The 14,756-nt window shown below is 39.6% G+C and overlaps 1 protein-coding gene across 4 annotated transcripts in view; it reads left to right on the plus strand.

Moving 5' to 3' along the window:
• The window catches only part of ASAP1 (ArfGAP with SH3 domain, ankyrin repeat and PH domain 1), a 195,445-nt gene that overhangs the window by 120,425 nt on the left and 60,264 nt on the right, over positions 1-14,756 (plus strand). For all 4 annotated transcript variants that reach the window (XM_075415544.1, XM_075415546.1, XM_075415548.1 and 1 more), the window contains 6 exons: positions 768-913; positions 9,995-10,069; positions 10,429-10,478; positions 12,641-12,770; positions 13,545-13,630; positions 14,385-14,460. In XM_075415544.1, the coding sequence (XP_075271659.1) occupies positions 768-913; positions 9,995-10,069; positions 10,429-10,478; positions 12,641-12,770; positions 13,545-13,630; positions 14,385-14,460 (563 nt within the window). The remainder of the gene's footprint in view (positions 1-767; positions 914-9,994; positions 10,070-10,428; positions 10,479-12,640; positions 12,771-13,544; positions 13,631-14,384; positions 14,461-14,756) is intronic.

A 14,756-nucleotide genomic window follows, 5' to 3' on the forward strand; every position in this document is an offset into this window, starting at 1 on the left:
AAAGGGCTGTAGTGGCACATTTTCTATTTCAAGATGCTAAAATTGAAGTAACAAAAAATATACAAACAGATGCCACAAAGGAGAGTAATAGAAGCAAGAAAAACATTTCAGGCACACTGGTCTGTAATTCAGGATTTCCTTCACCCTAGAGTTAAGGATTTTGCTCTCTTTCACTGTCTTCAGTTTCATCGTCTTGGTTCTGACCTCTCTGTATGTCCAAGCTTCAATTAAACATATTGAAACAAGTGTTTGTCTACATATCAATGTACATTTCATTCTGTGGGGTAACTCAGTTTTACAAAGCAGGTGAAAAGGGAATCTGTCTGTTAGACATGCTTTGTCTTTTACACTTGCAGTCAGATGCAGACTTGGGCTCCTTAGTTTTATAACTGGTACTATTGACTTTATTTGTTCTGCATAAGTGTCCTACATTACAATAAAAAAAAGTTTGCATTGCAGTCGACAATTGTTCAAAATCAGCACATGTATTTATATTGTTCAATTGATCTTTTATTGCTCTTGCCACTTTATTAATGACTACAGAGCTTTTTTCATTGATGTATTACAAACTCAAGTCAGTGATTTAGAAGAAGCATGTATATGTCTATTGCTAAATAGTTCTTTTTAGTATTAAAATATTAACTTGTGGCTTTTTTGAAAGTACTGTTTGTCAATTGATTTGTCACTATATTGCAGTACAGAATCTTAAAACAATAATTGACTGTCTACAAGAAATAAACTTTCTGACTTTTAATTTTTCTTTGCAGATCATGTTCAAAATGAAGAAAACTATGCTCAAGTACTAGATAAATTTGGAAGTAATTTTTTAAGTCGGGATAATCCAGATCTTGGCACGGCTTTTGTAAAATTTTCCACGCTTACTAAAGAATTATCAACGCTACTGAAGAACCTGGTGAGGACATTCGAACTTTCTTAGTTTGTTAGTTTTTCCCAAAATAAAGTACGATACAATTTCATGATCCTGATGATAATTTTAGAGATGCTTTCATTTCTTTTTCAAAAAACAACACCATGATTTCTGCAGAGATTATGTCTAAAGGGTGTTATTACACACTGATGTTTGATTGTTAATTGGCAGTTAAGAAGAAGAAGAAAAATATAAATGTTGAGACATCACTTGAGGCATCATTCTCAAGTGATTGACGGTGTTATATATCTCTTCTTATGCACCGTAATTTTAAATTATTCCCTGACTTGAAGTCCTTCCAGTTAGAAATCCAATACCATTAGTTATGGCTGTTTTGTCTTGCCTCAAAAAGAGAAACTGTCACTTCTTTGAAGAAAAATAATTTGGGAGGCGTGCTTAAATGGTGTAAATAGTTCATTCTCCCGGTGGTATACAAAGCATCCATTGCTTAAATATTAGGCTTATGAAGGTGTTTTAAATGTTTGTCTCATCTGAAGTTTGTCTTGGGCCTCTTATGTCTGAAGGCTGGATGGTAAATCTGTAGTCATAGCAAATGTCTTTGAACACTGAAAGTAACGAAGCAACGTTTCTTGTGAAACTATATTTTATGGGTCTGATAGCTGTTGTATTCAGGAAGTGGTAGCTTCAGTTTTATGTTTTTCTTATAGCTGGGCTTATCTCCAAGCTTTTTGGTGTGTAAAGTATTAGCAAAATTACAGATTTTCTTTGATAGAGTCCCTAGGAGGAGCACAACGGCTTTAGGTCACATGAAAGGTCCATGTAGCCAGGATCTAGCTTTGCCAGTTGCCCAAGAGTGAATCTTTAGGGAGGAATGTTGGAAGAGAGCAAACATACAGGGATAACTTCTGTACTGTGGTCATGAGCACAGTTTTCAGTCCGCAGATGTTGGAGATGCAGGCAGTATCTTTTGCTTTGTAGTCCTTCTTAGACATCACTTCCATGAATTTGTCTAAGGATTTCTTGAATGTATGCTATGGTGGATTCCTCCAGAGCACTAACATGAACTGCTCTCTGAAATGTCAGTTCTATTTCTTTTGAACTTGGTCCTTTCATTTGTTGTTCTCTGTTTCTTGTATCTTACAAGAAAAGTAAGAATTTCCCTATTCTTCCCAGGAATTTACAGATAGGTATCATTCTTCCTTTCCCTTCCTCTGTTACTTTTCTAGCTGAATCTTGGTTGTTCCATAACTTGGATTGTCCTTGTTGGTCCTTGCTGTGTCTTCTCTTAGTACTGTTGTACACTTTTCAGAAATGAGGGGGGACAAACTTGAAGATGGTTCCATTACTTATCCCCTTTTCTGAAGCCTGATTGCTTTATGATTCTTGAGCATTGAGCTTGATGTTTTCAGGGGATTCTGTGTTGTAATTTCAAAGTATTTTTTCCTTGAGAAATTTTTCTTGGTGATTGTTATTTCATAAGCATGATTCTGTATGCAGTTTTATCTCTTTGTGCTTCACTTCACATTTTTCAGCATAGACTTCACTCTTTAATTTCATTCTCTCAGGGGTAAGAGTTACAACGTTCTTACGCAACTCTTCATACCTGGCTTTTGCTTTACTACCCAGAATAGCTTAGTATCAGCAGATGTTCTCACCTGACCGTCTGCACTCCTCTGAGTTATAAACATCTCAGACTGCACAGGCCCTAACAACAGTCAAAATGGGGTGTCACTTCTGACGCCTCATGCTTGTGCTAATTTCTTCTTGCCTCTTCTTCATCACCTACTTACTCATTTAAGGATGATCACACTTATCCTAATGAAGCTTGCTTTCTTTAAGAGCTTTTTTCTGGCCTATTACTTGGATCATCTTTTGTTTGTTTCAATGTTGGCCGTTTTAATGCCCAGTAGATATGTGATAGACCTGCTTTCCTCTGTAAAGGCTTCTGTCATTCTGGGTTACTTCTGCCTCCTGTAATCTTAATTTAGCACACAGTTAAAAATAGGTATTTTAAAATGTGTATTAAAGTGCAGTTGAGGACAGTTTGGGACTGGAACTCAAGTTTGTTGGAAACTCTCTGAACCTCATCATTCCTTGCAGGGCTTCCACAGAAATTTTTAACTTCTTTGAACTGGCAAACAAGAAGTGGGGGATCATTTATTTATTTATTTAAAGTAATTATTTTCTTCTGTGTGAAGGAATTATAAAGTGATAACTTCAAGAGTGATCTTCATTTAATTGCTATGATCGCTTGCTATGAAGTAAAGCCAGCAACTTGTATTACATAGACAACTCTTGGAAACTGTCATTTTGAAATGATTGTTCTGCACAAAAGGTCGAGAATAAAAGCATATCCATTAATCATTTCAACAGAAACAAATAAGTCATTATGCAAATCTTACTATAAACTATCGATGTTATCACTACATATAATATCTGAAACTTAAAACATATAAATATCATTTATATTTCTCAGTTTATTTTTGTTTAAGGTTATATTATAATAGTGACACACAATGACCACTTCTGTAACATTTTGTAAAGGTAATTACATTATAATTGGCCATTATCAGCGTTGGTGTACGTTTACACCAATCTCTGAGTGTCCCACCAGAATCGGTTTCTCTGCTTTTTTCTACTTCTGCCTCCTTTCCTGTTCCAGGTTTCATTCTTTATGCAGTAATTCATTATGATAGTGCGTTAAAAAACTGTATGACGGTCTGTGTATGTGAAACTGAGTGTGTCAATATCTTTAAATTGATCTAGATGAGGTTTTGGAAGAACATTTGGAGCACTTGCAGATTAGGTTGCTTTTTTGTTGGTTTTTGTTTTCTTTTTTAAAATTTTGCACGGTGCTTGGCTTTTTCCAAATGTTTAAAGTCTGGCTTTTCCCACCTCCCTTTCCTGTAAATGTCTTCAGCTAATCTTTGTGGACAAATCATCTTCTGTTAACATCCCTCCTCCCCAAATTATGATATGTATTTCCATCTGTTAAGGTTTTTTTCCTTTATTTTCTCTAGATATGAGACTGTTTTGCTTTCTTACCAGACGTGTTTCCAAATTGTTTGGGCTACTGTTTATCAAATCTTCAGCTATGCAATAAATGAGTCCAAAATCTTCCCATATTGGAGTAGTGCACTGCTATTTAAGGTGTTTTTTTCCTAGCTGACATACTCGCTGGCTACTGTTCAGTAATTTCAAGCCAAATATTAATGGCTTGAATTGGTTATCCTTAATGGATACACTTAGAAAAACAAAAAAAAGCTGCAGTAATCTACTGTTATTCGTGCCTGCCTTGGTAACTATTTCAAGTCTGTCATACTCGCCCATATTACAGAAATATGCATCTGTCTGTTTTTATGAACTAGGCTGGGATTATAATCTTTTGAATACTTTTTTCACAGAATTCACATTTGGAATATGAACTTCAGTTAGGGTTGTTAAGTGGAAGCTGATTGAAATGGTTGAGAATGAAAACAATAATACCTTTTATTTAATCTGTGTAATGATAAAAGAGGTTATTACTTTAATCTTTTGTTGCCTTTATATTCATAATTCTTTTCCTTCTCCAATAAAATTGATGTTGCCAGGGAGTTGTTAGTTATGATGTATGGAGATAAAAAGCCAACAGAGGACAGATTGCAAAAAGGTGTAATCCTCTGCAAATTCGCTGGCTGCTTTTATTTCTGTTATTAAATAATAGGGGGAGGGGAATGTGTGCATGTGCAAATGTTTAAGCTAAGAAGACAGAAAAACAGAACCTAGCTCTTTAAATGAAATCAAAGGTTAGACTATCTGCTATAAACACCTTTGGTGAAGCCAGGTAAAGAAAAAAAAAAACAACTTTGGGGGTTTTAATTGCTGAAAGTGATGAGGTTGCTTTTTTGTTTCACACAAAATTAATATCTGAGCACTGATTGTGTTGTTGCAATTAAGGAGAAAATCCCTTCCTGGATCTTTATCTTTTAAGCGTTGACAAACCTTTGCTCTGTGTTCATGTTACTGTTTGAATGTGCAACTCAAGGTGTCCCACTGGCTGTCCTTCATCTTGCTTTGAATACATTTTGAACGTAAGATTTGTGAATGTAAAAAATATAAAATCTTGACACATGAAATGGTTGTCAAGATATCTTGAACATGAAGATACAAGTGTATCATGTGTTTTCTAAATTTTAATCCATCTCACTCTAGAATAATTGTCAATTATGATATCTGCAAGCTGTCCAAAAAGAACAAAACTTCAGGGGTGGCTGACAAACTATCAGGTGAAAATAATCTGTGTTCATAAAATCATAGAATGGTTTGAGCTGGAAGGGACCTTAAAGATCATCTAGTTCCAATGCCCCTGCCATGGGCAAGGACACCTTCCACTAGACCAGAGTGCTCAAAACCCCGTCCAACCTGGCCCTGAGCACTTTCAGGGAGGGGGCAGCCACAGCTCCTCTTGGCAACCTGTGCCAGGGCCTCACCACCCTTGTTGCAAAGAACTTCATTCTTATAGCTAACCTATATCTACCCTCTTTCAGTTTCAAGCTATTACCTCTTGTCCTATCTCTACATGCCCTTGTAAAAAGTCCCTTTCCAGCTTTCTTGTGGGCCCCCTTCAGGTACTGGAAGGCTGCTCTAAGGTCTCCCTGGAACGTTCTTTCCTCATAGGAGAGGTGTTCTGTCCCTCTGATCATTTTTGTGGCCTCCTCTGGACCCGTTTCACCAGGTCCATGTCTTTCCTGTGCTGAGGGCTCCAGAGCTGGAGGCAGGACTGACTGGCCTGTAGTTCCCCAGGTCATCTTTGTTGAAAATGGGAGTTATGTTTCCTCTTTTCTGATCAGTGGGAACTTCACTGAACTGCCATGACTTCTCAAATATGATGGACAATGGCTTAGCAAATTCATCTGCCAGTTCCATCAGGACCCACGGGTGCACCTCATCAGGTCCCATGGACTTGTGCACCTTCAGGTTCCTTAGATGGTCTTGAACCTGGTGTTCTCCTCCAGTGAATCACAGAATGGTAGGGGTTGAAAGGGACCTCTTCTAGTCCAACCCCGCCTGCCAAAGCAGGGTCACCTACAGCAGGCTGCACAGGACCTTCTCCGGGCGGGTCTTGAATATCTCCAGAGAAGGAGACTCCACAACCTCCCTGGGCAGCCTGTTCCAGGGCTCCGTCACCCTCAGAGGGAAAAAATTCTTCCTCATGTTCAGATGGAACTTCCTGTGCTTCAGTTTGTGCCCATTGCGCCTTGTCCTGTCGCTGGGCACCACTGAAAGGAGTCTGGCCCCATCCTCCTGACACCCACCCTTCAGATAGTTATAAGCATATATTAGGTCTCCTCTCAGCCTTCTCTTCTTCAGGCTGAATAAGCCCAGCTCCCTCAGCCTTTCCTCATAGGACAGATGCTCCAGTCCCCTCATCATCCTCGTAGCCCTCCGCTGGACTCTCTCCAGTAGCTCCTCATCTTTGTTGAAGTGGGGAGCCCGGAACTGGACAGAGTACTCCAGATGGGACCTCACTAGGGCAGAGTAGAGGGGCAGGAGAACCTCCCTCGACCTACTGGCCACAGTCCTCTTGATGCACCCCAGGATCCCATTGGCCTTCTTGGCAACCAGGGCACACTGCTGGCTCATGGTTAACCTGTCGTCCACCAGGACACCCAGGTCCCCCTCCACAGAGCTGCTCTCCAGCAGGTCCGCCCCAAGCCTGTACTGGTGCCTGGGGTTGTTCCTCCCCAGGTGCAGGACCCTGCACTTGCCCTTATTGAACTGCATCAGGTTCCTCTGCGCCCATCTCTCCAGCCTGTCCAGGTCTCGCTGAATGGCAGCACAGCCTGCTAGTGTATTCACCACTCCTCCCAGTTTTGCGTCATCAGCAAACTTGCTGAGGGTACATTCTAACTTTTCATCCAGGTCATTGATGAAGAAGTTGAACAAGACTGGGCTGAGTACTGACCCCTGAGGGACACCACTAGTTACCGGCCTCCAACTAGACTCAGCACCACTGATGACAATGCTCTGAGTTCGGCCATTGAGCCAGTTCTCATTCCACCTCACCGACCACTCATCAAGCCCACACTTCCTGAGCTTCCCTAGGAGGATGTTATGGGAGACAGTGTCAAAAGCATTGCTGAAGTCTAGGTAGGCAACATGCACGGCCCTCCCCTCATCTACCCAGCTAGTCACACCATCATAGAAAGCTATTAGATTGGTCAGGCATGATTTCCCCTTGGTGAATCCATGCTGACTACTCCTGATAACCTTCTTTTCCTCTACTTGCTTGATGATGACTTCTAGAATGAGCTGCTCCATCAGCTTTCCTGGGCTGGAGGTGAGGCTGACCAGCGTGTAGTTCCCTGGGTCCTCCTTCTTGCCCTTTTTGAAGATTGGAGTGACATTGGCCTTTCTCCAGTCCTCGGGCACCTCTCCTGTCCTGCAGGACCTCTCAAAGATGACGGCAAGTGGCTCAGCAATGACATCAGCCAGCTCCCTCAGCACTCATGGGTGCATTCCATCGGGGCCCATGGATTTGTGGGCGTCCAGATTGCTTAAGCGATCCCTCACGCAGTCCTCCTCAACCAAGGGAAAGTCATCCTCTGTGTAGGCTTCTTCTCTTACCTTCGGGGCTTGGGATTCCTGAGGGCCTGCCTTGGCACTGAAGACTGAAGCAAAGAAGGCATTCAGTAACTCTGCCTTCTCTGCGTCCTCCGTAACCAGGACACCTGCCTCATTCAGCAGCGGCCCCACATTGTCCCTAGCCTTCCTTTTGCTGCTGATGTAGTTGAAGGAGCCCTTCTTGTTGTTTCTGACATCCCTTGCCAGATTCATTTCCTGGTGGGCCTTGGCCTTCCTCGTCGCATCCCTGCATGCTCTGACTGCATTCCTGTATTCTTCCCAAGTGGCTTGTCTCTCTTTCCACATTCCATGGACAGTGAGCGGTTCTTCATTCTCCCAGTCCATGCCTTTGCCTTCTGTGGCTTGGCCACTGTGGCTGGAGCACTTGCTGGTGAAGACCGAGGCAAAAAAGTCATTGCATACCTCAGCCTTCTTCATATCCTGGGTAACCAGGTCTCCCCATTTCCTTCCAGAGAGGGCCTACTTTTTCCCTAGCCTTCCTTATATCTCTGATATACCTGTAGAAGCTTTTCTTTTTACCCTTATGTCCCTGGCCAGATTTACTTTTGTCAGGGCTTTACCTTTTTTAACGTGATCCCTGGCTGCTCTGACAATCTCTCTGTATTCCTCCCAGGCTACCTGTCCTTGCTGCCACGCTCCGTAGGCTCCTTTTTGTACTTGACTTTGCCCAGGAGCTCCTTCTTCATCCATGCAGGCCTCCAGACAGTTTTGCCCAACTTGTTCTTTGTTGGGAGGCATCACTCCTGAGCTTGGAGGAGGTGATCCTTGAATATTAACCAACTTTTTTGGGCTGCTCTTCCCTCCAGGGCTTTATCTCATGGTACTTTACCAAGGAGGTCCCTGAAGAGGTGAATGTCTGCTCATGTGAAGACCAGGGTAGTGAGCTTGCTTTGCACCCTCATTGTTGCCCTAAGGATCTTGAACTCCACCATTTCATGGTCACTGCAGCCAAGGCTGCCATTGAGCTTCACTTGGCCCCTCACTACAAGAAAGACATTGAGTTGCTGAAGTGTGTCCAGAGAAGGGCAACGAGGCTGCTGAAGGGTCTAAAGAACAAGTCTTATGAGGAGCGGCTGAATGAACTGGGGCTGTTTAATCTGGAGAAGAGGAGGCTGAGGGGGGACCTTACTGCTCTTTAAAGCTACCTGAAAGGAGTTTGTAGTGAGGCGGGTGTTGGTCTCTTCTCTCAGGTAACTAGTGATAGAGCATCAGGGGAGGTTTAGGTTGGATATTAGGAAAAATTTCTTTACTGAAAGTGTGGTCACGCATTGGAGCAGGCTGTCCAGGGAGGTGGTTGAGTCCCCATCACTGGAGGTGTTTAAAAAACATGTAGATGTGGTACTTTGGGATATTGTTTAGTAGGCATGGTGGTGTTGGCTGGACTTGATGATCTTAGAGGTCTTTTCCAACCTATGATTCTATGATTCACATTCCTTACCAGACCCTCCTTGTTGGTGAGAACAAGGTCCAGCATAGCACCTCTCCTCCTGGGCTTCTCTGTCACTTGGGGAAGGAACTCATCATCAGCACAGTCCAGGAACCTCCTGGATTGCTTATGCCCTGCTGTGTTTTCCCTCCAAAAGATATCAGGGTGGCTGAAGTCCCCCATGAGAACCAGAGCTTGTGAACGTGCGGCTGCTCCTGTTTGCTTATAGAGGGCTTCATCCGCTCAATCTGCCTGGTCTGGTGGCCTGTAGCAGACCCCCACTATAATGTCACCAGTCTCAGCCCTGCCTTTAATCCTGACCCATAAGCTCTTGGTTGGCTCCTCATCCATCTCTTTCCTGTGATCATGAGTCTTCAGGAACTGTACACACCATACGTGTTCAGAAAGGATCGCAGTAGTAGGTTTATCTACCCTCAGACTGGCAAAGATGCACGGAACATTTCCACAGACGTAATCAAACAGGCATGGACTTAAGAGGGTGAAATTTAAACTCTTGGGAGTTTAAGCAGATGTCAGATTTCCACACTGGACAAGGAAAGGAGTGTTTTTCCCAAATAACTGGGAATAATCAAAGAGCTGGTGACTCTCTTTGCTCCTTTTGTTTGGGGTTGAATTGGCATGTGCCTTGCATGTTATCTGCCTGTGGCACAGCAGGTCCTACCTTCTTACTCAGGAGACTGTAAGAAACATTTGTTCCAAAAAATAATTCACTTCCTAAATAATTAAGCAGTATTCAAATGTTTTCTTTGAGAGACTGAAGATTACCTTGAGCTGCTTTCAGAACTATGCTTATATGCTGTTTTTAAAATTCTGGTTTTATATCACCCTATGTAAGTGAAGATTAATTATAATGCTGCTATGTCTGATGCAAGTGAATATTTATTAATTCTTCCCAGACTTGAATTTACTATTAATTCAGAAATTTGGAGGTGATTGCAACTTCATTAGTGAAGTTAAAAGACTTGTTGGCAGTAGTTTGATAAGATCATAATATATCTTTTTGAATGATAACAGTATAATGTTTTTCTTTTTAGCTCCAGGGTTTAAGCCACAATGTTATTTTCACTTTGGATTCTCTCTTAAAAGGAGACTTAAAAGGTGTCAAAGGGGTAAGTGTTGAAAACTACCTTTTTATTTAGGGAAATGTATCCAGGTTCAGCTGTCTTGTGACTGTTCTCCATTCACCCAGGATATTATTTTTTATGTTGGTATACATTAATATTCTATATGGAGTCCAAAGTAAAAATTCAAAATTGGCATGACTGTGGTGCTTCTTTAGAATTTCATTGTGAATTCCTGTCTTAAGGTACACAGGAAAGCAGTACTTTACAAGACTCAAAAATAGTACTTTTTCCAACGGCTGTCTGAGAAGTTTGAAGAGAGAACAGTATCTTTTGTTACTATTTATAATTTTATAACTACAAAGACAGTTTTAAAAATGTTCTAAGCAAGTTTTCTGTTTTCCAAGGACCTCAAAAAGCCATTTGACAAAGCCTGGAAGGATTATGAAACCAAATTGTAAGTATTTTTCTCCTCCCCTTCCTGCCCTCTTCCCCCCCCCCCCCTTTTATTCCCCCCTTCCCCTTTTCCCTCCTGGTCCCAAGCTGTGTGCTGTATCTGTGGATGTAAATGTAAATATGAGCAAGGCATCTCTTCTGTGGATCTGTCCTCTGCACTAATAGAAATGAAATATGTTATGTGCTCTGTGAAGTAGTTAAATGACTGCCGAATATTTCTTTAATGTAGAGACTTAATGCTTAGATACTGAACAATGTCAAGTGAGTTGTGGAGATTTCAAATAGCATTTACACATTCCTATAACCATATACATAAAATCTATCGATAGTAAAAACTATGAGATTTATATATTGTCCTATGTTGCAGAACTTTATGTTCTCAAGAGGCAAGAATTTTAGTGCAGTTGGTGTGTCTTCTAAAATATCTGTGGTTTTGAAAATATCTTCTTGCTATAATTTCTGTCTTCTGTGGGTAAAGAATGATTTATAAAAATGGAAGGTTGGAAACAAGCAGTATTATAGTTGCAGAACTGTTAGTGGAATGGTTCAGAATGCTCTCAAGGAAGTGATGGGCAGTTGCTTTGCCAGAATTCGAGAGCTCTCAAGAGTTAATCGTATTTTGTATCCTTCCATTTATTCTCCTTTTTAATCCTATTATTAGCTTTGTTTTATTTATGTCTAACCAGGAAGGGAAAAAAGCAATGAAAGAGAAAGGCCATTAAGTACTGCTGAAATATTTATTATCGGCATAGTTTTCTTACCTACATATAGGAACTTTTGCCTTAAAAGTTCATTACAATCTTAAATCCTGGATGACCTAACTGGAAATGAGATTATTACTAATCGAAGGCAAAAAGGAGATTCCTGGCCCAAAATCGCATCGTCATACTCAATAGATCATTCAGATTTACATGCAGAATTGGGGTTTTTTTGTTCCTTTTTAGTTATTTAATTCTTACAGATATTGCATATTTGACAACAATATTGAATATTTTTCTGTAGACAGCAAACTGGTTTAAAGAAATATTTCTTTCTGCCTCTCGATTTGCTATATGTAAAATCAGGGATATTGTTGCCAGCCTATTTATACCAAATGCCATTAAACAGAATTTGGGAGATAGAGGTATGGCATACGGACTCAATACGTGGAATCTTCTGTGGGTTTCTGTTCAGAATTTGGGAAGTTCACAGAAAAATGCCTGTTGTCGTGTTAGTATTTATTATTATTATTATTCTCTTGTGTGCAAATTTCACTTAGGCTTATAAAGACCAAGAAGCAGATGTCCCTTAAATTTCTGAGAGAATCCCATTGCCCAGAATTTGTTCAAGACCAAATATCAAGTCAACTTTAGAGACATAGTGCTGAAAAGTACTTTGTTCTGCGTGCAAAGATGGTGCTTTTCTTAGCTGGAGAAAAGCAGAGTTCAAAAACAGATAAATTAATCCTTTTAATTCCTTTTTTCCCTAGCAAGGAGTACCAGTCTAATAAACACACAGTGCTTTGTCACCTGGTTTACAGTAGTACAGCATCAGTGTTTATTTTCCTCTAAAAGACTGCTAGAGAAGAAAGATTTTTTGTTTTTAAAAGTAATCCGAAAATTGTTTAGATTTTTCTGCTCTAGGTTGGAAATCTAAGTTTGCTTACAAATGGAGTATCCAGTTAGTCTGCAGAGTAGATGCATAAGGACAGCCACACTGCAAAACTCTAAAGTCTCAGGATTGCATTTAACTATTTCACAGTTTCGGTATTGGCCTTCTCTGCAAATGTGATAGCTGGAAGTCATGTCATTTGGTGTAGGTGGTAAGCTTCATATGCTGCCAAGTCAGTTGTTCCTAACATGTATGCTTTACACTGCAGTATATAGAGCTGAAGCCTGTGGAGCACATCGTATAGAAGGAATGAGATTTCTCCGCCCCCCTCCCCCCCGCCAAGTAGCACACAGACTAGGGAAAAAAGTTACAGGATGAAGGGAAGGAAGGGTGGCGTCATGACTCCATTACTTCTGGGCATTTAGAAAAAATATACAGGATTTGGTATCATAGAGGAACTAGTCTTCAGAATGTCTTCCTTAATATTTCTTGATTACTGTTTTTTTCCTAAATAATACTAGATCACATGATAGTAGAAGAAAGTCTTTAAAATATTCTCTAATTAAATTTCAGTACAAAAATCGAAAAGGAAAAAAGAGAACATGCAAAACAGCATGGGATGATAAGAACCGAAATAACAGGAGCTGAGATAGCAGAGGAAATGGAGAAGGAAAGGCGGCTATTTCAGCTACAGATGTGTGAAGTAAGAAACAAGTTTCAGTTTTTAATTATGACACCATAACTTAAACGTACCTTGTGGGCCTTACTTAAAAGTGGTGAAATTTACTATGTCGTGTAGTGGGGATGGAGGGAGGAAATTATTTCAATGTTGCGTAGTACAGCAATATAAAGATAATTATTTTAGCAACTCTGTGCAAAACTTGGCTTCCTTTTATTTTATTCTTTTTCTGTGTTTTTAGATTATTATGTTAAGGTTCTCGGGCTGAAAATATACTATGGAAATACTTCTTATTTTTTCAGGTTTATGGTTGAGCTGTTAGGGAAGTATTTCTGATATTTTTCTTCCAACATGCTTTCTGAAGCCTTTTAAAATTTCTAATAGAGTCATAAATGATGGTGATGCGTTAGTTCCCTAAAACTGCTTTTTATATTAATAGTTGTCTTTATTATATTTTAGTGGTGATTACTTTAAATTGCATAGTATTTGTATTTTTAGAATATTTGACTAATTACTGCAATAGCATTAAAGAAGGGACATCTTCAGACAATTGTAAAAGATGAAACTTTTTCCTGAACTTGTTTTATGTTTTGGGGCGTTTGAATTTTTTAGGAATGGCCAAATAAACTGTTATCTGTTCTAGGTTTTGCTTAACTGTGATGGACTGGTAGCTTAGGAGTCAGCACCCAGGTTAAACACAGAGATAGTGAATTCATTTAGCAAATTACAGTTTATTGATTGAAAGCTGTCGAAGGTTGTGAGGCATGATTATCAACATATTTTTCACTGTCTATACAGTATCTTATTAAGGTTAATGAAATCAAGACAAAAAAAGGCGTGGACCTTCTGCAGAACCTTATTAAGTATTATCACGCACAGTGCAAGTAAGTGCAAGGCTTTTAGGCTTTAGTTACAGTTTTCCTTTTTTTACACAAGTGCTTGTTGCCCTTTGTTTTGAGTTTGTTTTGATAACATCGGGAATTTTTATCATAATTGTTGTCTGCCAGGTGTCTGCAACTTCATTTTATTAGGCTATAGTCTTTCAGTAGAGAGTATGAAAGTGAGTGAGGGGGGAGGGGAGTGATGGAGAAAGAGGCCAAGGGAAAGCCGTGCATGTTGCATACAAAATTAATTATAGTTCCTGAGGTGTAGATCTAGAATGTAATTTTTAAAATAGCTTGTTTATTCTATTTAATGGTTTTTAGTTTTTTATGTAAATTTTAAAACCATTGTGAAAGCCAGCAATTTCTCTGAAATTCCCTGAGGTGGAAATGGTACGATATGACCTTGTCATCAGTAGAATGACAGAGGCAAGCATACAGGAAAAGATTTTAGAAATTACTAAGGGGAAACATGTTGTCTAACAGTGATAAAAATAAGCTAAGCTATACTCTCTCTAATTTGATATTTGTTAAAGTCACAATGGTGTATCTCTGCTGCTGAAAGATGTCATACTTTAAAACTACTAAGAAGGGGGTTCTTTGGTTGGATTTGGGGGGGATATTTTTAGGTTTTTTTATTTCTGAACATGGGAGAAGCTGGGTTTTGTTGGTTTGGTTGTTTTTCTCCACAAGACACTCTACTTTGTGTTGTGAATTATATGTATTCCTGATAAATCACAGGTATTTTTCATTATAGTTTCTTCCAAGATGGCTTGAAAACAGCTGATAAACTTAAACAATATATTGAAAAGTTGGCTACTGACTTATATAATGTAAGTTTAATGATAAGTAGTTTGATGTCTGAAAATTGAAACATTTTGCTTATATGAATACATTTTAGATATGACTACAAGAGTCTGTATTTCATTTGTATGTTATAAATGAAAAATGTGTTCCTTGTAACTTTGAATATAGCTAGAGTGAGGAAAAAGCGTGTTGACTGTCTTAAACTTTGTATTCTGTTTCTATAGTTATTAGGAAAAGTAGCTTTCATTCTACTATGAATTTAATGTTGCATTAAAATAAAACTATTAAAGTGGGAATCTTTGAATCAGATTACATTATTAGC

The sequence above is a fragment of the Opisthocomus hoazin genome, chromosome 3 (genome assembly GCF_030867145.1).
Source record: "Opisthocomus hoazin isolate bOpiHoa1 chromosome 3, bOpiHoa1.hap1, whole genome shotgun sequence".
NCBI classification, from domain to species: Eukaryota; Metazoa; Chordata; class Aves; order Opisthocomiformes; family Opisthocomidae; genus Opisthocomus; species Opisthocomus hoazin.